At 37.2% G+C, this 26,312-nt stretch overlaps 1 protein-coding gene across 1 annotated transcript in view; it reads right to left on the minus strand.

Annotated features, from left to right (window-relative positions):
- TPR (translocated promoter region, nuclear basket protein) overlaps window positions 1-26,312 on the minus strand; it is a 63,680-nt gene that overhangs the window by 614 nt on the left and 36,754 nt on the right. The window contains exons 36-51 of the mRNA XM_069544140.1: window positions 26,251-26,312; window positions 22,813-23,021; window positions 21,457-21,729; window positions 20,401-20,549; window positions 19,659-19,742; window positions 15,346-15,543; window positions 14,426-14,557; window positions 14,136-14,226; window positions 12,471-12,655; window positions 11,508-11,576; window positions 11,301-11,395; window positions 7,471-7,577; window positions 5,955-6,050; window positions 5,675-5,831; window positions 2,708-2,826; window positions 270-365 (exon numbers count right to left, since the gene is read on the minus strand). Of these exons, the coding sequence (XP_069400241.1) occupies window positions 270-365; window positions 2,708-2,826; window positions 5,675-5,831; window positions 5,955-6,050; window positions 7,471-7,577; window positions 11,301-11,395; window positions 11,508-11,576; window positions 12,471-12,655; window positions 14,136-14,226; window positions 14,426-14,557; window positions 15,346-15,543; window positions 19,659-19,742; window positions 20,401-20,549; window positions 21,457-21,729; window positions 22,813-23,021; window positions 26,251-26,312 (2,122 nt within the window). The remainder of the gene's footprint in view (window positions 1-269; window positions 366-2,707; window positions 2,827-5,674; window positions 5,832-5,954; window positions 6,051-7,470; window positions 7,578-11,300; window positions 11,396-11,507; window positions 11,577-12,470; window positions 12,656-14,135; window positions 14,227-14,425; window positions 14,558-15,345; window positions 15,544-19,658; window positions 19,743-20,400; window positions 20,550-21,456; window positions 21,730-22,812; window positions 23,022-26,250) is intronic.

Here is a 26,312-nt window from a genome sequence, read left to right on the forward strand (position 1 = left end):
CCCTGAATTCAAGGAAGAAATGAGTAAGAATAAAATATAAGCACATATTCATTATACACCTATGGTACACAAACCTGTCTACAAGCAGCTTATAGATTAGTAAACATAACAAGCTCAACGTGTAATTATTTAATCAGCCCCTGGAGTTATTTTAAAGAACAAACAAAAAAAGTCAAATAAATACACATTGGAAGCTTAAGGATTAGAAAACTCATTCCATTTAATACTATTGCACATCCTATCACGTGATCAGTGTATTAGAAATTTACCTCTCTGTCTGTTAAACTGGCGACCACGGACACCTTGTCTCAATGTCGTCTGAAGTCTTACTCGTCTGAAAGGCTTCGGCTGACTACTGCTAGTATCTAAGAAAAGCATTAATATACAGGAAAGCAAGTTAATAAACAAGAAAGCAGTTAAGATGACAAAAACTAGTTACTAAGTGAATGCATGGATAGAATGCAGAGGTGCCCATTGCTTTCTATATTTAAATATTGTTTGTTTTTTTTTAATAAGGGACATTTAACAAACAAAAAGGTAAAAAGTTAAAAAAATTTTTAAAAATTGTTTCTGACTTTTTCATTCATTTCACCCAACTCTTATGATTTAATAATAAATATTTACTTGGCTCCTATCCACGTATCAGACACTGAGAAAGGGGCTGGGGAATACAAAGGGAAACAAACTACCAACATCCTTCAGGAAACAACAGTCCATTGCAATATACCACCAGTCATATCTGACTCCTCCCTTTTCCAGACATCCCCAATCCAAGCATTAGCAAATCCTGTAAGCTCTAATTTTAATCTATATCCTGACTCTGACTCCTCACAATCTTGATTCCACTGTCCTGTCTAAAACATCATTGTCTTTACCTTCAATTACTGCAATATTCTCCAAACTTTCTCTGTTGCTGCCGATTACTCACTTTCAGTCTCTTCTCTACACAGCAGCCAAACTGATACTAAGTTCAGTCAGATCATGTCACCACACTGTCTGAAGCCCTCCAAAAGCCTGCTATATCCACGAAAGCCGAAGAAATGACAATGGGCTACAAGATCTATCCTCCCCCATCCCATTATCTCCTGCTATTCTCTCTCTGTCCAGATTATGTTTCAGCCACACAGGCCCCTTTGCTGATCCTAAACATATCACACTGTTGCCTTATGGACTCTGCATCTACTCTTTTTCTCATCCTGGAACACCTTCCCCTGAAGAGCTGCACAGATTTGCTCCCTTACCTTCAGGTTTTTCCTTAAATATCACTTTCTTTAGTAATGCTTCTGTAAAACTGCCTGGCACTTGGTAGACACTTAAATATTTGCTGACCACAGGGATGACTGCTCAGATGGGGAGGATTAGTGTTAACACCCTCATTTCATATTATACTGTAAAAGGGAACAAGAACCGTATTTTCTTATGCAAGCTCTGGTAAGATATAACTTGTGCCCTCCCGTGGAGGAAAGACAATTTTCATGGGACAGCAGAATATGACTGGGGGCATAGAACTTCAATTATTATATTATTCATAATGATATGAATTATCATATTGATAATAATTATGATAGCTACAATTTGAGCCTTACTGTGTGCAAAGCACTGAGTTATATAATTTACATACATTATTTCTAATCCTGATTGCAAGATGAGTTATGAATGTCCATATTTCACAATGAAGTGAGCAGAGATTTAAAGTTACTAGCTGTTAAAAGACAGATACAGAATCTGAATCTGGGCATATTAGGTAATGGGTTACAGAAAAGCAATAGCAAGGGAGAAGAGGTCTTGAGACAGCCAAAAAAAGACTGAAAAAAGTAGTAACTGAGCAGGTCTTCCATAAAACCTGAAGGTTCCATGACAGAGTTTGAAGATTACTGCTATAAATAATTTAAAATGAAATAATTAAGAGTGGGTGACTGAGGATATATTTCTTTAATAATAAAAGAAATTCCCTAGCTAAAAACTCTGAGATAAATAAGCTATCTCAGCGTACCAGTTAAGAGTGGAGTCTCCAGTCAAACTTCTTGAGTTTGCATCCTGGCTTGGCCATTATTGTGTGACTTTGAAGGAAATTATTAAACCTTTTTGTGACTCAGTTCCCATTTCTATGAAATGGAGATATGTGCTTACCACGCTGGGTGGTATGAGAATTAAATGAATAAATACAGGTAAAAGGCTTAGAATACTGTCTGATACAAACTAAGTGCCCAATAAGTATTAATTATTTTTTAAAAGGAGCTGCAGAAATAATTTGTACTGCAAGAAAGATCCATAGCCCTTTCCAAAGTTAACTTCAAAAATATGAAAAACCAAAGTATAAAACTATTTACATCAGTCAATTTCAATTTCTTTTTAAGCAACAGGCCTCCCAACCCTCAACTCTATCTACCAAATCTCATGCAGAACTTATCAGTTAGAAGAAATAAAAAAGGAATTGCTCTGGTTTAAATATAGGCAAGAGGCCTGGAGACTACTCTTTAGCGTCCCTCCCAATAATCCATCCCTCCAGCCCCTATGGCACTTTTGATACAACCAATTCCCTTTAATGTAAATTAAGTTCTTTTTAATAACGTAAAAATTTCCTTTCAAATGAAGCATTTTAAAAGTCAAGGAAAAAAGAATTATCAATTGTTACTAACAGAACAGTGTCTTCTGAAAACAAGACTGATGTGTAAAAGCTATGCTGCAGTCTGGAGCAGGGACTTACCTACAGAAGAACTGGAAGGAGGGTCCTGGCTGGTGGAAGGAAGATCTGACTCATCAGAGGCCTGAACAGGCTCTTCTTCCTGCTGGCTATCAATTTCGAGGCCTGCTTCTGAACTAATACTAAAAGAGGAAAACAAAAATTCATTAGAAAACACAAAACTGATCCTAGCATGTATCCTAAATTGTTCCCAAACTTTTCTTTGATATAGTCTATCATTTAGATAACCCAGAGGTCCCCTCCAACTCAAAATTTCAGACTCTAACAGTAGTAACCATATATTTAAAAGGCAGAGGAAAAGAGAGCTCAAGTTCCTTTTCCCTCACTTCTTTTCTCACTAGGACATATTCCAATTTTATTTTTTCCTCTTTTTTGCTGTTTTTTTTTTTTTAAACAAAAGATGTTCACATTCTTGATGTTCACGGTAGATAACAGTATCTGGGTTTTGATAAACTGCAAAACAACTTTCAACAAAACTAGATACTAAAATAACCCACAGCAGTTCCAACTATTAATAATATACCACTGTTTCACCATGGGCTCTAGCCCAGATGAGGCTGCTACTGCTGCTGCTGCTGCCGCCGCCAAGTCACTTTAGTCGTGTCCGACTCTGTGCGACCCCATAGACGGCAGCCCACCAGGCTCCGCCGTTCCTGGGATTCTCCAGGCAAGAACACTGGAGTGGGTTGCCATTTCCTTCTCCAATGCATGAAAGTGAAAAGTGAAAGTGAAATCGCTCAGTTGTGTCCAACTCTCAGCGACCCCATGGACTGCAGCCCACCAGGCTCCTCCATCCATGGTATTTTCCAGGCAAGAGTACTGGAGTGGGGTGCCATTGCCTTCTCCGCCAGATGAGGCTAGGGTAGGTGAATTCCTGGCTCAAAGCTGTAAGTTCACCTCTCTCTCCCATTCAAGAAAGCACATCAAAAAACAAGTGAGGAAGATTAAGAGTATAAGAATAACTTATATGTGCTCCTGTTTCTATCACATGCAAACTTCAGCCCATATAACCATGTACCTGAAAGATCAAGGCTCTACATTGTCACCCTACTTATTTAACTTATATGCAGATTACATCATGCGAAATGCCGGGCTGGATGAAGCACAAGCTAGAATCAAGATTGCCAGGAGAAATATCAATAACCTCAGATATGCAGATGACACCACCCTTATGGCTGCAAGCAAAGAAGAACTAAAGAGCCTCCTGATGAAAGTGAAAGAGCAGAGTGAAAAAGTTGCCTTAAAACTCAACATCCAAAAAAGGAAGATCATGGCATCCGGTCCCATCACTTTACAGCAAACGGATGGGGAAACAAGGGAAACAGTGACAGACTTTATTTTCTTAGACTCCAAAATCACTGCAGATGGTGACTGCACCCATAAAATTAAAAGACGCTTGCTCCTTGGAAGAAAAGTTATGATCAACCTATACAGCATATTAAAAAGCAGAGACATTACTTTGCCAACAAAGGTCTGTCTAGTCAAAGCTATGGTTTTTCCAGTAGTCGTGTACAGATTTGAAAGTTGGAAAGCTGAGCGCTGAAGAATAGATACTTTTGAACTGTGGTGTTGGAGAAGACTTTTGAGAGTACCCTGGTCAGTAAGGAGATCAAACCAGTCAATCCTAAAGGAAATCAGTCCTGAATATTCATTGGAAGGACTGACGATGAAATAAAATCCAATACTTTTGGCCACCTGATGTGAAGAACGACTCACTGGAAAGGACCCTGATGCTAGGAAGACTGAAGGCAGGAGGTGAAGAGGACCACAAAAGATAAGATGGTTGGATGGCATCACTGACTCGACGGACATGAATTTGAGCAAGCTCCGGGAGTTGGTGACGGACAGGGAAGCCTGGCGTGCTGTAGTCCACGGGGTCACAAAGAATTGGACACAACTGAGCAACTGAACTGAACTGAACCTGAAAGATACCTCTTATAACTCTGCTACAGTTGAAAACTAGAGAAGTACAGTCTAAGCAAGTTATTTTAACATGTTCAAAATCATTCGTAAAATGGAGACAAAACTTTCTGATACTGTGTGGATTAAAAATGACACATATAAAGTGATTTGCATATATGGTATGGAATTAAAAGCAGCTAGTATTTTCAGCAGGGTGTGTAACTTTCTCAAATTAAGCAACACTGAGTTAGAGGTGTATCAGTAGACTTTATTTTTTCTTATATATCTACTAGAGTTGGGCTGTTAATTACACTAACAAAATGTTGCTAAATAAAACAATACTTGAGCACTAGCTAGGAATCTGGGTTCTACTTCTAGCTATGCTTTTGACTACGAAGCAGTCTAACATTTTTATTTTATAAAGAATCAGGTTCCTCTTTGAGAGTTAAACTTCGCCAAAGCACTGTCCAGTGAGTTCTTTCTATTAAACTGTTCCACCTCCTTTGGTTTAAAAAAAATTCAGATGATTTGTTGTGAAATACTTCTTTTTAAACTTTGTTTATAACTGATGTGTTAAGTCAGGTCTTGAAGATTTCTAATTTTTAAGAAGTCAGTGTTTCAGACCAAGTTCTAAATGCACATAAATAAAAAACAGGTGAGGTTTGCTTGAGAGTCCACTACTAAATGGAAAAGTGAGTCATTTCCTAACATTTCCTAATTTTCACAGAAAGACTTCTTTCTTAGGGAAAAGTTCAAGCAGCTACATTAGTGGAAGAGGACCAGTGATTTTAGAGAATACTTTGTCCTAGAATGCATCATATGTAATTTTCAAGGATATAACCATTTTAAAAGTTATCTCTCTTCTGTAATAATAATATCTAAGTCTTAAAATATAATATTTTGTGCAAAAATTGGCTTTCCAAAATATATGGCTTGGTTTATTTTTATAAAAGGATGCCACTGAAAATATAGTTCAAGAGACCGTTTCTTTCTGGCTTAAGGAAAGAACAATAAAATGTAAAAGTCTGACAAGTATAAGCATGCAAAAATTACGAGGTAAACATTTACCCTTCAGATTCTGCCTCCACAAATACTTCATCTCCATCATCACCTGTTGCTGTTTCGTTTGTTGTGGATAAAGTACCAGTGGATGTTGTCACCATTGGAACAGACTGAGAAGCATGCTCTGAGGCATCGGAGGTGGTGCTCTCAGTAAATACAGTCACTTGAAAATGAAAAGACCAGAAGAGCAATGAAAACTTTAGCGTTGTGGTTTCCTTAAATTTTTAATCACAGGTTTCCATTTCACCAATAAAACATAATCTACTGATCCACCTTTGATACCTACCTGGGGCTGCTACTTGCAGAGGAGTAGTAGGAACACTTCGGCCACCCGACTCCTCCTCATGAGCTAGGAAAAGGGGTGTTTCATACATTCCCAAACCTAAAGACAATTTTGAACATTAAAGATTGAAAAGACAAAATACTGTCCACATCCTAGATATCGAAAAGAAAGAAAACTAGTCAGTGGAAACACACAACTCTGTTGAAGCCCACAATTAGCCCATTAAGCAAAGGTCAATCCCCCCAAAATGTAAATACAATTTAAATGTATCCTTAAAGCTAACACTAATTTGTTGTTGTTTAGTTGCTCAGTTGTGTCTGACTCTTTGCAACCCTATGGACTGTAGCCCACGATTTCCCAGACAACAATACTGGAGTGGGTTGCCATTTCCTTCTCCAGGGGATCTTCCCAACCCAAGGATCAAACCTGTGTCCCCTTTATTGGCAGATGGATTCTTTACCAATGAGTCACCATGGAAACAACACTAACTTAAGTACCCTAAAAAAGACCAGCTGAAGTTCTCTCATAGTTTCATAAAAGCTAACTTTATTGAGTAGCCACCTATGAACTACATACTCTGTTTGAATTTACTCTTCACCAAAACTGCAGGCTTATTATTAGTCTTTTTTGCTAAAGAAACTGAATTCCAAAGAAGTTAATTAATTTTCCCAAGTTACTAGTAAAGTGGTAGCATTCCAATCTAAGCTTAGATCTCACTTCCAAGTCTTAGAAGTACTATAATAAAGCCACATTTAAACTTTGAATTCCTCTGAAGTCAACTCACAATTTCATATTGATAGAGGCAAACAGTATTAGACCTAACATCCTAAACCACCCAGGGACTCAGATGAATTTCACGACTTATATCAGGGCTGCAGACTATTCTTCTGTTCTGGGCTTATTATTAGACCAGTATGCATTCCTATTCATTTACAAAATACCGTAACAGTTTCCCAGAAATAGTGTGTTCTATGAATGGCAACCAATGATTAAAAGGTAATTAACTCCAGAAATAGCCTAATTCATGTCCAAGTAACCAACTGCTATTACTTAATTTAGATATCATTTTATTCCACATATTTTTTAACATTTTTTATTTTTAATGTTAATGGCAAATATCAAACTAGTTTTATAAACTTAACTGGAATGTTAAACATCAAGCTAAAAAAATATGCTGCATTCCTTCCAACAACTTTAAAATGGATGGTAGTACCCAGGTGTATTTATGGGCACAACAAATATTCCTGATACTATACTAGGAGCCTAAAGAGATACAGATGTAAAAGTCAGTCATTATGCCCAGAGAACTGAAAATTTTGTTGGGAACACTTATATCTAAGGCAGTGCTTAGTAAGTATTAAATATATTACACCTTTTTCCATAAATTATGATAAGAATTATTTAGATATAAGTTTTTTTAAAATTAATACTTGCTCACCTAAAAAAAAATTATGTCAGAACAGTTTATTACCAAATACATGCAAATCCAAGAGAGCCAAGCTTTTATTTAGCTATTCACCTCCTTGAGAAGCAAGTTGGCCAAGATCAGAGTGACTAGAACTCGTTTGTGGCATATCTTCAGGTGGCCCAAACCGGAATCTAGGAACACCAGCAACCTGTGGGGAACTAAATAGACAAAAATTAATTTAAGATGACCTTTAAAGCTACCTTGCTTGAACTGCAATAATGGAAAGAAAACAGGAAGAAGGGAGAATAAACAAAAAGAAAGTAGGAAAACAGTTTGAAAATAAAATTGATAAAGAAATTCTCATATATGAAAATATCTTCAAAATATCAGTTGTCAAGAACTTAGCAATAATATAAATCATGGGATTCATTTGATTTATATAAATATGATTTATAAATAATAGCTTCCAGCTCTCCTGACCTATGCCTCACATTTCTCAAATCTGCTAGAAATCACTATGTAGATACATAAAAAGCAACATAAACTGAACATGAGATATAACAAAAAACGAGTAAAAACATGACAAAAGTTTTGTTTCAGTTTTCAGTGTTGGTCTAGAAAAGATTTAATTATTAGCTGGCTAGAAATTTGTTTTCTCCCTGCCCTAATAACACTACCATTCAGCTTTCTGCCCATAATCCAGGATATAAAATAGCATTATCTCACTCTTTGCCCACTCCTTACCCTAATCTTCCTTGGCTAGCCAGCTATTGATGTGTATGGATTGTACCCTCGTTTATGGATTATGCTCTTGAATCTATTTCCTGTTTCCATCATTGTTTTAGTTAAGGACAATCTCTATCAGGTAAAATTTTAAATCTGTCTCCTTCTATTAGAAGGAACTTAAATTCCGAGCAGTTTTTTAGATGAGTGTTTCTGACTGGCTGACTTTTAGAAGGGTGGGGCTGACACGGATCAATGGGCTTGTCAAACTGTGTTACCTGAGGTGAGTTGCGGTTAACGGAACAACTTTAAAACTTGTTCTACAGCCATGTATTATCACATACCTTAGAAAATTAATCAGCTCCCATTTCTGTAGAAACTTTTTCTATTCTTTAAGTACATATCTTGCAACAGATATTTCAGCCACAATTAAACATACACACTTCCACATGAAAAGCCTTCTTATCCTTCAGAAGGAGTGGTACAGCACAGGAGTTAAAAATAGGTTCCAGAGCCAGACTGGTTTGAAATGAAAAACTGCCACTTCCTAGCTGTCTGAAATCTAGTCAATATGTTAGCATCTCTGTGTTTCCTTATCTGCAAATGAAATAACAGTATCTATTCTCACAGTTCAGTTCAGTCACTCAGTCGTGTCTGACTCTGCGACTCCACGACCTGCAGCACGCCAGGCTTCCCTGTCCACTACCAACTCCAGCAGCTTGCTCAAACTCATGTCCATTGAGTCTGTGATGCTATCCAACCATCTCATCCTCTGTCATCACCTTCTCCTCCCAACTTCAATCTTTCCCGGCATCAGGATCTTTTTCAATGAGTCAGTTCTTCACATCAGGTGGCCAAAGTATTGGAGTACTGGAAGTATTGGACTATACTTCAATACCAAAGTATTCCAATGAAGATTCAGGACTGATTTCCTTTAGGATTGACTGCTTTGATCTTGCTGTCCAAGGGTCTCTTAAGAATCTTTTCTAACACCACAGTTCAAAAGCATCAATTTTTCAGCGCTCAGTTTTTTTTATGGTCCAACTCTCACATCCATACATGACTACTGGAAAAACCATAGCTTTGACTAGACGGACCTTTGTTGGCAAAGTAATGTGCTTTTTAATATGCTGTCTAGACTGGTCATAGCTTTTCTTTCAAAGAGTAAGCATTTTTAAATTTCATGGCTGTAGTCACTATCTGCGGTGATTTCGGAGCCCCAAAATATAAAGTCTGTCACTGTTTCCACTGTTTCCCCATCTATTTGCCATAAAGTGATGGGACTGGATGCCATGATCTTAGTTTTCTGAATGTTGAGTTTTGAGTCAGCTTTCTTACTCTCTTTACTTTCATCAAGAGAATCTTTAGTTCTTCTTCACTTTCTGCCATGAAGGTGGTGTCACCTGCATATCTGAGGTTATTGATATTTCTCCTGGCAATCTTGATTCCAGCTTGTGCTTCACCCAGCCTGACATTTTGCATGATGTACTCTGCATATAAATTAAATAAGCAGGGTGACAATATACAGCCTTGATGTACTCCTTTTCCAATTCGGAACCAGTCTGCTGTTCCATGTCCAGTTCTAACTGTTGCTTCTTGACCTGTATACAGATTTCTCAGGAGGCAGGTCAGGTGGTCTGGTATTCCCATCTCTTTAAGAATTTTCCATAGTGTGTTGTGATCCACACAGTCAAAGGCTTTGGTGTAATCAATAAAGCAGAAATAGAGTTTTTCTGGAATTCTCTTTCTTTTTCTATGATCCAATAGATGTTGGCAATTTGATCTCTGGTTCCTCTGTCCTTTCTAAATCCAGCTTCAACATCTGGAAGTTCTCAGTTCACATACTGTTGAAGCCTGGCTTGGAGAATTTTGAGCATTACTTTGCAAACGTGTGCTGCTGCTGCTAAGTCGCTTCAGTCGTGTCCGACTGTGCGACCCCATAGACGGCAGCCCACCAGGCTCCCCCGTCCCTGGGATTCTCCAGGCAAGAACACTGGAGTGGGTTGCCATTTCCTTCTCCAATGCATGAGAAAGTGAAGTCGCTCAGTCATGTCCGACTTTTCGTGACCCCCATGGACTGCAGCCTACGAGGCTCCTCCGTCCGTGGGATTTCCAGGCAAGAGTACTGGAGTGGGGTGTCATTGCCTTTGCAAGCATGTGAGATGAGTGTAGTTGTGTGGTAGTTTGAGCATTCTTTGGCATTGCCTTTCTTTGGGATTGGAATGAAAACTGTACTTTTCCAGGCCTGTGGTGACTACTGAGATTTCTAAATTTGCTGGCATACTGAATGCAGCACTTTCACAGCATCATCTTTTAGGATTTGAAATAGCTCTACTGGAATTCCTTCACCTCCACTAGCTTTGTTCGTAGTGATGCTTCCTAAGGCCCTCTGGACTTCTCATCTTGGATGTCTGGCTCTAGGTGAGTGATCACAGAAGAATACACAGAACTATACAAAAAAAGATCTTAAAGACCCAATAACCACAATGGTATGATCAGTCTCACAGTTATGAAGATTAAAATACTGATTCATGGGAATGCTCAGTAAGCTTCAGGCATTTTTTTTCAAGACTTGATTTAATGCTGTCCCCATTAAGTCCTCTGATTCTTTTTCCTATGTGTTGATAAAAATCACCCCTTCATTTTTATAAACAAAGCTTCTTGCTCATTTCTCTATTCTAGAGTGTTAAGATTATCATTAGTTGTGCATAAGCTTAGCTTACACAACAGTATTATCCATTATGATGACTATAATTATTAACACTTTCACCAACATCTGACATAAAGCATTTACTATGTGCAGGTGATATTATATAAATATGGTAACATAAATTCATTTAATTCTAACAATTTATAAGGTAAGAAATATTGTGTTATTCTCATTAATAAAATGAAGATACTCAGGTACAGAGAATACACATAACTTGATATAGTAAGTAAGCAGTACAACTAGGTTTCAAAGCCAGGCATTCTAACTCTAAAGCCCATGCTCTTAACCACTGTTATACTGCCTTTAAATTTTAAATTCCTGATGGAAGCAACTGTATTTCATTCATTTAGATATGATTTTCTCAAACACTACATTCTCAACCCTTCTACTCTCAAGTGTTTAGTACCCAGCACAGAACTTAACAAATACTGTATCCATCAAATATAATCAAGTTAAGAGAGAAAGAGTTTGATTAGTCACAAAGTATGGTTCTATCTCATTAACCTACTGAATCGCTTCAGCAAATCCATCAGTACGATGTGGCACCACAAGAGTTGGGGTACTTGGAACTGTTCTATCTTCATCATCAAAAAAATGCTGCTGCTAAAAAAGACAGAAAACAAGTACTCAGCAGGCATGATAGGAGCATACGTATGGACAAGACAAATAACTGCTGAACAAATAAACCACTTTCACATGAGAGGGAGGTACTTGCCATGCCACCTATTCCTGGAGTCAGCTGAAGCCCACGTCCTACAGACTGCCTTCGAGTCATCTGAATTCTCTGTGTCAAGAAAGGAATTTCATGTAAGGAATTAGGCAATGAAAGAAACACCAAACGCTAACAGATACAGCTTATCAGGCTGGTAATACAGTAACTGAAACGTTAGCAGATTAATGTAATCATTAGAACCTTTCTTAAACTGCTACTAATCTTGTACCAGTATTAAAGAAATTTATTTTGTAAACAGTGACATTTGCAGGAACCATAAACAATCCTCTAAGACTTTATATTTTAAGAGAATGAGAAAATTCATCTCCACCAGTGGTATTTTGGTGAAATCTACCCTTGACAGTGTTCGGTAGACTACAAAGTAAGACTCAAGCTACATGATTAATAGATCCTTTGTACTTTTCCAGCTGTTTCTTCAAGAGCTGCTGATAGAGACGTCCAATCCTACTGCAAAGAGTGTCACATGTAAAGGGTTGTGCACACTATCGAACTTGAACAGTGGGTATTAATATGTGTGATTCCAAAAAAGAAGAAAAAAGATCTGTTAAGAACAGAAATTTCTTTTAAAAAGAACTCATGCACCTTGGAGAAAGAAACCTTCAAAACAAATGGGTCAGCTGCTGAAATATATTTAATTAAAATCCAAGAAAAATTTCTATTTTAACCTGTAGAAACAGCAGACCCTTATTTTCTCTGAATATAATCATTTCAACTTATACACGACTTTAGCAAGCCTTGCTTTTCCAAAGTCCACGTCTGTCATATTTCAGGGAAAATAATTCAGAGATTAGTTTCAGCTCAAAAATTTTATAAAAATGTACCAAAACATTAAAAAGTTCACTTAATTCCTGGGGAAAAACAAAGTAATAGCTAATGGAAAGAAAGGGAGAAAAAACCCAGCATTTTTCAAAATAAAATGTTCAGAATGACTAGTACTTTAAATACCTGAACTGGCGGCCCCAGCTCCTGAGGTGGAGCATGAATGGTCAGTCTTGGGGGAAGCGGGTGTGGTGGGCGTCTTGGTGACTGAGGGGCTCGGGGGGTCTGTCTTTCAGATGCTGATGATGGCTGCTGTTCTCTAGATATCTCCTGGGAAAAAGAGGACTCTGCAGTACCAGTATTTCCTTCGCCTATAGGAAAAGAGAAGTTTATTCTGAACTATTAAGTTTACAATAAGGTAACCTGGACAATCGCTAGAACTATAAATCTTACCACTATGAATGTTCACCTAACTAATATTTTCATAAAAAAAACAGTGAGGTGTGGCAGACCCACAGATAACAGGTATGCAATTAACAGCTGTACTGCCTTAAGCAAGTTCCTTCTATTTCTTTGGCTGGTTCATGAAACAAAAATATAACCCACAAGAAACATTTTTCTGAAGATTTCAAATAATGGACAGAAAGCATTTAGCTTAACACAAGATAAACATTTTAACACTTACTACCTTTTAACTCTTACCCTGGTTATATCACTTTGCCTCTGTTTTTCAGATTCTTCACTGGTACTTAAAACCTGGTAAGCTTATTGTAAGAATTTCCCCGACAAGTAATCAATGAGCATCTGTCATGTTTTGTATCGAGGAAAAAAGGCTATGAACACTCATGCTCACATGACTTAGCTTTCAGTGATAATATTAGGCAAAAACTTTCCCTCTATAACCCAATTATGTGACACAAAAAAGGTATTTCTTAAATCCATAAAATGCTTTAAAGATGTAAATTATTACAATTAATCTCCTTAGCTCCCTTAAAAAGCAATACTATTCTTCATTATATAGTTCAATATTCATTCTCTTAAAAAATTTAAAAGTTGAAAAGACTGCCTGCCTTTCCTTAATTCAAATGAGAATACCATTTACATTTTTATACACAGGCCTACACAAAAACTCAGATATTCTGTTTTCCCACTAGTCTACATATATAAGGTTTTTTATTATATTACTACTGATTTTGGCTCAGTATTATCTGTTCAAACCAGAATATCAAAACCAGATGATCACGGAGTCTTCAAAAAACATTTAAAAATGATTCTAAAAGAAAACTATTTTCTATGAATTCTATACTTTACTGCCTATTTTAGCTGATTGCCAGGACTGATCTTTTCAAGAATTAATGAAAGGCATGCTCTATTGATGAAAAAGTCTCTTATTCATCGGAAAACTGGACAATATTTTAAAACTGATACCCACCAATCTTGAAACATGCAGCTTGATTAGACTGACCTCTCCTGGTTGTGAACTGCTATTACTATTATTAGAAGTCCTTGATTTAATTTTATACTTATGAGCAGAAGCAACACATGGCATTTATAATACTTTATAGATTTAAAAAGTCTGAATCTCACAGCATTCCAATGAGGTAGAAAAAAATAGTATAATGACTACATTTAGATATAAACACAACAGACTTTTATGAGACTAATATGACAAAGCAGGAACAAGAGCCAATCTTTTCCTTGCCAGTTTACTAAGTTTTACTACCTATGTGATAATTAAGCATAATCTTAGTTTAGAAAATGTTAGCTAAAATATTGAATTAAGTAAAATATTAAAAGTGTTCAATTAAAAAGAGACAAAAACAACAAAAGGAAAACTAAACAGAATCTCACCACTGTTTTGAGAATCAGCTGCTCTCTGATTACTTTCACCTCCACCCATACTTTCTTCTGTTTCTGTACCTGGATCAGTCCCGTCACCGCCCTGAAAACAAAATATGAATGCTAAATGCAAATAAATCAAGTGATTTTATCTGCAATAATTAACCAAACGACAGTAGAAACAAACAGAAAATCCAAAGACATGAAAAGTTGTAGTGTTCTGAGAATACAGGACTTTTATACTCTTGGAAAGTACCAAGCAAGTTCCTGAAGAAAATGACGGTCCAAACTGTAGCCGTTACCTCAGCATCATCAGCCTCGTATCCGTCATTGCCGTCTGCACTACCAGTGCCTTCGTTACTGTCCTCACCCTCATCTCCCATCCCTGTGTCGTCTTCATCATCATCGTCATCGTCTTCATCTTCTTCATAATCCTTGCAAAAAATCCCAAGTATAAATAAAGGTACAGGATATGGTATACATGTTCTACAGTATCTTGATACCATGATTAGAAATTTAAGTGACACTACACTGATGAGGATACAGGAGCTGTCCTGAAAGTTATATGAAATTCAGTCTTCAGTGGCATCAAGAAGCAAAACTGTGATGCTTACTGGAATTAGTATTGTTAATGGTCAACTCCGAGTTCCAACAGTCCGTATGAGATCAATTGAAAGATAAAAACTTCTAGGTGTCAAATGAATGTCAAGTGGTCCACTATGATCCTAAATTTAAAATGTGGCATTGAATGAGAAAATGGTGACATTGTACTATGAGCTTTTAAATACCTAGCTTAATTAGATTAATACCTAGATTAATAAAAGAATCAAAAAAGAAGGTGTCGATACTGAACTAACACCCAAAACAAAATGCAAAGTTTCACTTAAAAAATAATTATCTTCACACTTCAATTTCTTTTGAAAAGAAAAATGAGGGTTCCACAAAATAAAAAACAATCCTTTTATTTTCAGAACCATAGTGCTTACAGTTCAATCTAGTCACTTATCAGTGAGATTTAAGATTAATTAATCTAACAAATCCTAAAGGACTTAGTAATCATTAAAACAAATGAGATTTTCCATCACTTGCTCCATGCAAATTTCACTACCAAATGTTAAGTTCAGAACTAATCAGGATAAAAGAAAAGCATAACAATTTACTTAAAGTGACAGGGAATCAGAATTTCAGTTTAAAACAATAAATGACTTCAAATCAAATTCACCTCATGTTCCCCATCATTTTCATCCTCCTCCTCCTCTTCATCATCACTGTCAATTACAATGACATCATCTCCTTTGCCCTGACCATCTTGGGATGAAGCTGTTTGTTGATCTGACTGAAGAGGCCCAAGGTCTATTTGTAGAGATTGAGAGGTTTCTTCGCTGTCTTCCATTGGTGTATAATCTCCCTGGGTGACTCCCTTTAAAAGTAAAAAAAATAGATGAATAAATAATAGTCAATTATACTTAAAACTATCAGTGACATACTGTAGATATAAGTAAAGGCTAAAGAATACTAATGGGCTATGAGAATTTTATTTTAAAAAATGTTTTCAAAAGCAGAATTAATTCAAAATAAATGTTTTGGGTCTCTTTACTATCTTATTATAGAAAGATTATTCTCAATCCAACTTGGTAATACTTCAATAAAAAAGATAGACCACACACACACACACAGACACGTGTATGTGTCAAAGGTACCAGGGTGGTACTGTAGATGAATGTTGTCCATCAGAAATTTAATGTGAGCCACAATACATTTCACATGTATAATTTACAATTTTTTAGCAGTCACATAAAAAAAAGTGAAATCCATTTTTAATAACAATCTTAATATAGCCAAAAATCATTTCAGCATGGAATCAATATAAGAATTATTCATCTTATCTTTTAAAATTTGTAATTTATCTATAAAATCCAATGTATATTTCATATTTAAGAATATCTCACTTTGGGCTTGTTGCATTTCAAGTGCTCAACAGCCAACACAGTGAGTTAACAGTGCAAACCAAAGTCAGAAAAAAGAATATCCATGGAACTGCAACATATAATAAAAAAAAAAGACAAAAAATGTTCCCTAAACCAGAAACCATCTGTAAAACACACTAAATAAGACAAACTGTTACAACTATCTTTTTACAAACACTTCTCCCCCTTTCTAAACACCCTGTCTTAAGTCTTCAAACAACATTAAAGATACACCAGTATTTCCTTACTCTAAAAATTTCATATTTTTAGCTACTGAAATAAACCATAATTTATTTTTGATATTTCTTAGAAAAAACTGTTTACTTTTTAGTTCAGTACTCAGCAAAATCTGTTTTTTTTTGGCGGGGGGGAAGGGGGGCTGTGGCACGTGGCATGTGGAACCATAGTTCCCTGACCAGGGATAGAATCCACACCCTCTACAGTAGAAGCACAGAGCATTAACCACTGAATCACGAGGGAGTTCCAAAATCTTCTGGTATACAAGGCAGAAACAATGCCTTATGAACTAAATCATTCATAAAGATTATGTTTACTGTAATGGAAAAAATGAGTAAGTCATGATATAATTAAAAATGTAACTCAAACTGACATGCTTATTTCAAGAAAAACAACACTTACAAAGAACATCTGCTTCACTGTCAGAAAATTAGAAAAATGAACTGCCACATATTCACACAGAGCAGACAGCGCTAGAAGGCAGAATGCAGTCCAATGGCACTTCTGAGTCACAGACAATTTTGTTAATCTCAAAAGTAAATGCTCTGTACAAAATATTTTAGTATAATTTAACCAAGTCTGGCAATAACACCAAAATTCACATCTTATTTCAAAATTGTTATGTTCTTCAGGTACGACCCTCTCTGAGAGATACATGAAACTGATGCCATTTATTCATCTTGGAGGTTTAATTTTGTTTGTAGTCAAGGAAATTTGAAAAAATTACATTAGAAAATCAATGCATCTATAAAACTAGTGCACAATTACACTCATCTCACACGCTAGTAAAGTGATGCTCAAAATTCTCCAAGCCAGGCTTCAACAATACATGAACTGTGAACTTCCTGATGTTCAAGCTGGTTTTAGAAAAGGCAGAGGAACCAGAGATCAAATTGCCAACATCCGCTGGATCATGGAAAAAGCAAGAGAGTTCCAGCAAAACATCTATTTCTGCTTGATTGACTATGCCAAAGCCTTTGACTGTGTGGATCACAATAAACTGTGGAAAATTCTGAAAGAGATGGGAATACCAGACCGCCTAACCTGCCTCTTGAGAAATCTATATGCAGGTCAAGAAGCAACAGTTAGAACTGGACATGGAACAACAGACTGGTTCCAAATAGGAAAAGGAGTACGTTAAGGCTGTATCTTGTCACCCTGCTTATTTAACTTATATGCAGAGTACATCATGAGAAATGCTGGACTGGAAGAAACACAAGCTGGAATCAAGCTTGCTGGGAGAAATATCAATCACCTCAGATATGCAGATGACACCACCCTTATTGCAGAAAGTGAAGAGAACTAAAAAGCCTCTTGATGAAAGTGAAAGAGGAGAGTGAAAAAGCTGGCTTCAAGCTCAACATTCAGAAAATGAAGATCATGGCATCTGGTCCCATCACTTCATGGGAAATAGATGGGGAAACAGTGGAAACAGTGTCAGACTTTATTTTTGGGGGCTCTAAAATCACTGCAGATGGTGACTGCAGCCATGAAATTAAAAGGTGCTTACTCCTTGGAAGAAAAGTTGTGACCAAACTAGATAGCATATTCAAAAGCAGAGACATTACTTTGCCGACTAAGGTCCGTCTAGTCAAGGCTATGGTTTTTCCAGTGGTCATGTGTGGATGTGAGAGTTGGACTGTGAAGAAGGCTGAGCGCCGAAGAATTGATGCTTTTGAACTGTGGTGTTGGAGATGATTCTTGAGAGTCCCTTGGACTGCAAGGAGATCCAACCAGTCCATTCTGAAGGAGATCAGCCCTGGGATTTCTTTGGAAGGAATGATGCTAAAGCGGAAACTCTAGTACTTTGGCCACCTCATGCGAAGAGTTGACTCAGTGGAAAAGCCCCTGATGCTGGGAGGGATTGGGGGCAGGAGGAGAAGGGGACGACAGAGGATGAGATGGCTGGATGGCATCACTGACTCGATGGACATGAGTCTGAATGAACTCCGGGAGTTAGTGATGGACAGGGAGGCCTGGCGCGTTGCAATTCATGGGGTCGCAAAGAGTCGGACATGACTGAGCAACTGAACTGAACTGAACTGACTGAAACTAGTATTTACCTGCAATCTGTGGTTACTTGTGATTAGCCTGAAACAATTTCTTTATTTTATACAGATAAAATAATTTTAGAATAGTGATCCTAAAACTTTACCCAGAGAGAAAGTATTGTTTCAAGCTTAACAAGACAAATGAAAAACAGACAATCTGAGATTAAATTCTAGCTCCAACGCTATGAGAACTTGGGTACATGACTCAGCTAGGCATTGATTTCTTCACCTATAAAACAGGGTTGTGACCAGATCTATTATGAGGATTAAATTATTTAATAAATGCAAATATTTTAACTACACTTGGCATATAATAATGAATTATGTTAACTGTTATACTATTACAAATAAATTAGTATAAATTGACTTCCCAGGTGGTACAGTGGTAAAGAATCTGCCTGTTGATGCAGGAGTTGCCAGAGTCAAAGGTGTGATCCCTAGGTTGGGAAGATCCCCTGCAGAGGGAAATGGTAACCCACTCCAGTATTCTTGCCTGGAAAATTCCATGGACAAAGGAGCCTTGGAGGCTACAGTCCATGGGGTTGAAAAAAAGTCGAATACTACTGAGCAACTGAGTACATGCACATGTGTGCACACACGCTATAAATGATGAATTCTCAATTTGTAGGGCAGAGGAATGGGAGGAAAGTATTAATCTGAGTGCCTAATATATGGCAGGTACTATTTTAGGTACTCTGTAAGACTATTTTAGGTATTCCAACAGATGAGAAAATTGAAGCTTAAAGAGAATTAACATCTTGTTTATAGTCATGCAGCTTCTAAGTGGTAAAGTAATGAACAAAAGCTAGAGTTTGTATCTTCAGAGTCTATGCATTTCCACTCGTCAGGCTGTTTCTGGAGAAGCCTCAATGAGAGTTAAAAAGATGAAGATGTATACAAATGCATTTCCTTTCAGTTAATTTAGTAAGGGAAGCAATAGAGGGGAACAACAGAGGACCAATAAATGAGCACTATGGATAAATGCAAGACTCAACCAGCTCGTCCTTTCAAATAAACAAGAGTGGATAATATTTACTTGTGACAACTCTTAGCTTAGAAAGTTTGTGCCTTCTATAAAGAAACATAATTCTTTAATAAAATGTAGCAGGCAGGTATAATCAGAAGTAAAACAAAGTAGAAATTGTATTGGCAATTCTAATATTTTGTTAAATATAAAAGAAGCATATTGAAAACAGAAGTCCAAAGAATATTTCAATTTGTCAAAGCTCACTTCATTCAAGCAATCATTTGTTTACTTTACTTTCAGTATTTTTACTTACTTCTCCAATGGAATCTTGAGAATCCTGGGTGTATACCTGAGTCTCTACCTCTCCATCAGTACTTTCTTCTGCCATAACTTCTTCCTGAATCAGGACATATAAATGTGTGTGAATCGTATCAATTCACTAGATGAAGCAACACTTGTTCAGCTAGGTTTCCCGATAAAATAAAACTCAAATCTGTAATTTTATGAAACAATACATCAGAAATGTTCACTTATATTTACTTATGAAAATATAACCAATCACATTCTTCTTTGGTATATACAAAATAAGGTTAATGAACATTAACTAACTACATGCCAGTGAAATGAATTTAGTAGTCTCAATGCTTGCAAGAGAATAATTCATTACAACTTATCCTAAACAAAAGAAAATGAAGGAAAACCATTTTGGTCAACTAGAGGGTAAAAATGGCAGATACCAGTTTAAAACACCCATGAGACTATAAACTTATTCTTTGAATTAAAAACAAAACTGAAATGGAATTCATTCTATGTTTCTATAACTGTGATTTTAAAATGGAAACTGGAAATTCAATAAAACATATGAAAAGAATATAGAACAGTACTGGCAATGCTACATAATACTACCAGGGCTGTCAGTGGAAACATTGTTACTAACAGCAGTATTTTCTGGATTTTGACCCCTAAAACCTCCATTCACTTAATAATGTTGTAACTGAAAGAGTATCTTGTTTCTATTGGTAGAAGTAAAAATAAACAGAAAGACCTTTACATACCTCAGTTCCTACAGGTGTAACACTTTTCAGCTTCTTTGGAAGAGGCATTTCCACTGTATCATCAGAGATCTGGTCTGATGTTTCTATGGTGCTATCTTCTTCCTCTTCACGTGTACGCTTTGGCAAAGAAGAACTTGGGGTAGCTGAAACTGTGAAATTATGTAATTTAAATCTTGAATTACAGCATAACAGCTCAATTTAAAGTTAATCTGAAAACATCTTGATCATTTAACTAAAAAACAAAAACCACAGCAAACATTTATTTGGACAGAACAACAAAATCTGTTCCTGCCACTTTATGTGTAAACAAAGAGAAATTTTTTTGGTCTTTGTAAACAAAGACAAATTTATGTTCTGAATCAATGGTCTCATACTATCAACTAAACCTTTGGTTAATAAAGCCAATCAACATTTACAGTAATACATCTAACTCACTGTGACTGTATTACTATAGAATTGCTACTCACAAAGGTTATATAGGGCCTTCTTATAATTTATAAATCTCAAGACTCCTTGGACAAATAAAAACTTCCTTATATGTTTAAGATTTGACAATTCTTACGTGATCTTTTTTTAGGTATCTTTTAGTTCTCAGGACTTGTACTGAGTTACAGCTGACCCTTGAACAACTTAGGGGAGAGGGGCACTGTCCTTCCAAATTTGCCATTCTTTGTATCTGCAAATCCAAGCAACTGAGGATGTGTAGTTGCTATGGTGTTCTGAAACACCACACTACTGAAAAAATCCACATATAAGTGGACCATGCAGTTCAAATCTGTGCTGTTCAAGGGTCAACTGTACATATAAGATGTTATGGGTTGTACCACATTTAAAATCAGTGATGAAATAATTGGAAAGGAAGAAAGATCTTAATGACAAAAATCGGTGACCTAAATTAGAATTCAGCAGTAAACATAAAGATGTTAGGAATACAGTCATCTCCTTTAATACCCGACAGAAAACAAGTATGTACAAAGAATATTCAGGATATATAATATACTCAAGAAACTGTAAATGCACAAGAACACTCTACCTTCATTTTAAAATTAGTCTTACCAGTGCCAAATACTGCTGTGGAAGTAGAAGGCCGCTCAACTGGTGAACTCTGAACCACCTCCACTATGTTTGGGGATAGTTCTTGATTTGTAGGCTCAATCTGAGGATGACTCTGTTGAGTAGGCTGCACAAAAGCCGTAGCCTGTGTTTGCTGCTGAACAGTTAAAATGGGCTGAGGGATAGAAGGCTGGACATTAGGACTGGTAGAACGGACAGATCCACTCGTGCTTCCGAAAACTGGAACATGCTCCACGGGCCCTTCTGACTGCATAGCTGAAAAACAATTATAGCATCCAATGCATTAAGGTTTCTGTTCTTACCAAAGTTGGGATTACCCTTCCCTATTCTGTTACAGGTGACACTGTGCACAGATATTTGTGTACAGACCTCTCATCACTCATCAGATAAAAACACTGAGGGTAAAAGAAATGTATTATGCATCTTTGTATTGCCTGTGTGAGAGATAAGGTAGTGTGCAGTAAATTGCTGGTTGAATTAAATAAGTAAATACCTGAAACTGTTTTTACATCCATTGTTCTTTTTAAATGAAGACCAAATAAAATGATACAAAGAGACTTAAGTATCATTTTGCTTTCAATTGATATAAAATAACCATTAAGTTTAACTGGTAATATATCTCATAATCATTTTACTGAATGCAGTTCAAATGAAATATTCTGTCCTTTCATAGCACATATAATTTTATATATTTTTAAACACAAATAATTTACTGAATTCTAAAATTCTGTTAAGAACCTATGGGAATTGTATTTAGTAAAGTTTTACTGACACCTATCTTGAGATTAGGTAAAGGAATTAAAACAATGAAAAACAAAATTCCTATGCTTGAGAAGCTCAATCAAGTGGAATTAAAAAAAAACACAAAAAACATTCAACTGAGTAAAATGTGGTTAAGTGCTGTAATGACTAAGAAAGTGACATGGGAACAAAGTGGAGAAAAAAATGAAAAGATCAGATAGCTTTAGTGAAGAAGTGATGTTTAGGATGAATCACTGTTAATACAGTTTTCCAAAGTGGATTTCATATCATCCTTCTTAGCCAACAGAGGTGAAAAACATGGTCCTGAAAAAGATGACATATATTTATAAGGGTGTATTTCCCTCTTTCTTTAGCTTGAAAACAAAACAAAGCAAAAATGATGGAGGGAGGAAATATGCTATGTTAACAAGTAACCCAGGAGGCACACACCTGAAAATACTAACTGCCCACTTTTACTATGGCGTCTGATGTTAGCTTTAGTGGGAAGTCTCATTTATCCTTGGAATTACACTCATCTTCTCATAATAAATCTAAGAAAACTGTCGGTTCAATCAGATCTGCTATTATTTTACTTACCTTCCTGTGACTCCACTTGTGTAGTGGGCATCACTGTGGCTGTTGGGGTAGTAGTAGGATTTGTAACAGTTGCAGGTGTAACCATTGGGCGGATACTAGCTCGAGGTGTTGACTTATTCCCAGCCATAGCTGCAGCTGTCACTTTACTTGGCGTAGACACAACAGGAGTTGGCTTGATATTGGCTGTTGGTGGGTCTGACATGCTGGCACTTATGCAAAGAAAAATGTGAAAATAATAATTCACAAAAAGTAATACAAACATTCCTTATAAAGTACAAATACTCCATCAAAAGTAAAGCACATATGCTTACTGAAGTGAATGTCCAGTAATTATTACCTTAATACACTACTGTGGGCAGGAATCCCTTAAAAGAAATGGAGTAACCATCATGGTCAACAAAAGAGTCCGAAATGCAGTACTTGGTTCGTATCCAAGGCAAACCATTCAATATCACAGTAATCCAAGTCTATGCCCCAACCAGTAACGCTGAAGAAGCTGAAGTTGAACGGTTCTATGAAGACCTACAAGACCTTTTAGAACCAACACCCAAATAAGATGTCCTTTTCATTACACGGGACTGGAATGCAAAGTAGGAAGTTAAGGAACACTTGGGGTAACAGGCAAAATTGGCCTTGGAATACGGAATGAAGCAGGGCAAAGACTAGAGTTTTGCCAAGAGAACGCATTGGTCATAGCAAACACCCTCTTCCAACAACAAAGGAGAAGACTCTACACATGGACATCAGCAGATGGTCAACACCGAAATCAGACTGATTATATTCTTTGCAGGCAAAGATGGAGAAACTCTATACAGTCAGCAAAAACAAGACCAGGAGCTGACTGTGGCTCAGATCATGAACTCCTTATTGCCAAATTCAGACTTAAATTGAAGTAGGGAAAACCACTAGACGATTCAGATATGACCTAAATCAAATTCCTTATGATTATAAGGAAGTGAGAAATAGATTTAAGGGACAAGATCTGATAGATAGAGTGCCTGATGAACTATGGACGAGGGTTCATGACACTGTACATGAAACAGGGATCAAGACCATCACCATGGAAAAGAAATGCAAAAAAGCAAAATGGGTGTCTGGGGAGCCTTACAAGTAGCTGTGAAAAGAAAAGAAGTGAAAAGCGAAGGAGAAAAGGAAAGATATAAGCATCTGAATGTAGAGTTCCAAAGAATAGCAAGGAGAGATAAGAAAGTCTTCCTCAGTGATCAATGCAAAGAAATAGAGGAAAACAACAGAATGGGAAAGACTAGAGATCTCATCAAAAAAATCAGAGGTACCAAGGGAACATTTCATGCAAAGATGGGCTCAATAAAGGACAGAAATGGTATGGACCTAACAGAAGCAGAAGGTATTAAGAAGAGGTGGCAAGAATACACAGGAAAACTACAAAAAAGATCTTCACGACCAAGATAATCATGATGGTGTGGTCACTCACCTAGATCCAGACATCCTGGAATGTGAAGTCAAGTGGGCCTTAGAAAGCATCACTACGAACGAAGCTAGAGGAGGTGATGGAATTCCAGTTGAGCTATTTCAAATTCTAAAAGATGATGCTGTGAGAGCGCTGCACTCAATATGTCAGCAACTCTGGAAAACTCAGCAGTGGCCACAGGACTGGAAAAGGTCAGTTTTCACTCCAATCCCAAAGAAAGGCAATGCCAAAGAATGCTCAAACTACTGCACAATTGCACTCATCTCACACGCTAGCAAAGTAATGCTCAAAATTCTCCAAGCCAGGCATCAGCAATACGTGAACCGTGAACTTCCAGATGTTCAAGCTGGTTTTAGAAAAGGCAGAGGAACCAGAGATCAAATTGCCAACATCCGCTGGATCATGGAAAAAGCAAGAGTTCCAGAAAAACATCTATTTCTGCTTTATTGACTATGCCGAAGCCTTTGACTATGGGGATCACAATAAACTGTGGAAAATTCTTCAAGAGATGGGAATACCAAACCACCTGACCTGCCTCTTGAGAAACCTATATGCAGGTCAGGAAGCAACAGTCAGAACTAGACATGGAACAACAGACTGGTTCCAAATAGGAAAAGGAGTACGTCAAGGCTGTATATTGTCACCCTGCTTATTTAACTTGTGTGCAGAGTACATCATGAGAAACGCTGGGCTGGAAAAAGCGCAAGCTGGAATCAAGATTGTTGGGAGAAATATCAATAACCTCAGATATGCAGATGATACCACCCTTATGGCAGAAAGTAAAGAGGAACTAAAAAGCCTCTTGATGAAAGTGAAAGAGGAGAGTGAAAAAGTTGGTTTCAAGCTCAACATTCAGAAAATGAAGATCATGGCATCCGGTCCCATCACTTCATGGGAAATAGATGGGCAAACAGTGGAAACAGTGTCCAACTTTATTTTTTGGGGGCTCCAAAATCACTGCAGATGGTGACTGCAGCCATGAAATTAAAAGACGCTTACTCCTTGGAAGAAAAGTTGTGACCAACCTAGATAGCGTATTCAAAAGCAGGGACATTACTTTGCCAACAATGGTCTGTCTAGTCAAGGCTATGGTTTTTCCAGTGGTCATGTGTGGATGTGAAAGTTGGACTGTGAAGAAAGCTGAGAGCCCAAGAATTGATGCTGTTGAACTGTGGTGTTGGAGAAGACTCTTGAGAGTTCCTTGGACTGCAAGGAGATCCAACCAGTCCATTCTGAAGGAGATCAGCCCTGGGGTTTCTTTGGAAGGACTGATGGTAAAGCTGAAACTCTAGTACTTTGGCCACCTCATGTGAAGAGTTGACTCAGTGGAAGAGACCCTGATGCTGGGAGGGACTGGGGGCAGGAGGAAAAGGGGACGACAGAGGATTAGATGGCTGGATGGCATCACCGACTCGATGGACATGAGTTTGGGTGAACTCCCAGAGTTGGTGATAGACAGCGAGGCCTGGCATGCTGCAGTTCATGGGGTGCAGAGTAGGACACGACTGAGCAACTGAACTGAACTGAATACGCACTCAAACCTTATTAACTGTTTTCCTAACATTGCTTTGAGTAGATTTTTGGCAGATTAGGAAAAAAATTAGGCAGTAAGTACTACTGTTGTTCAGTTGCTCAGCCATGTCAGACTGTTTGCGACCCCATGGACTGTAGACCGCTAGGGTTATTTAAAGACAGTAAGTACAATTTTATATTTTTTGTTCACTAAATATTACGAAACTCTTATTGAAGAAGTTCTGAAGTTAAGCATTAGAAACTGTACTAGAGATACTCTACAGTGGTGCATTCTGACAAGCAGAACATATTAACTGTTGATTACTGAACCTGTCTCACCTCAGCCTCTTGCTCTTCAACTATATAATTTTATAACGCAAACTTTTTTTCTCCCCAAAGATGACTAGGTCCTCCCTGTATTTTAAAAGAAAAGCAGGAAACAGACTATAAACAGACTGTCAAAGAACAAAACTCACATTCCTCTTTCACCAGAAGCTGGAGTTGTTTTCAACGTGATCTGTCTCTGCTGCTCTGGGAC

This window comes from Ovis canadensis, chromosome 12 (assembly GCF_042477335.2).
Source record: "Ovis canadensis isolate MfBH-ARS-UI-01 breed Bighorn chromosome 12, ARS-UI_OviCan_v2, whole genome shotgun sequence".
Taxonomy (NCBI): Eukaryota; Metazoa; Chordata; class Mammalia; order Artiodactyla; family Bovidae; genus Ovis; species Ovis canadensis.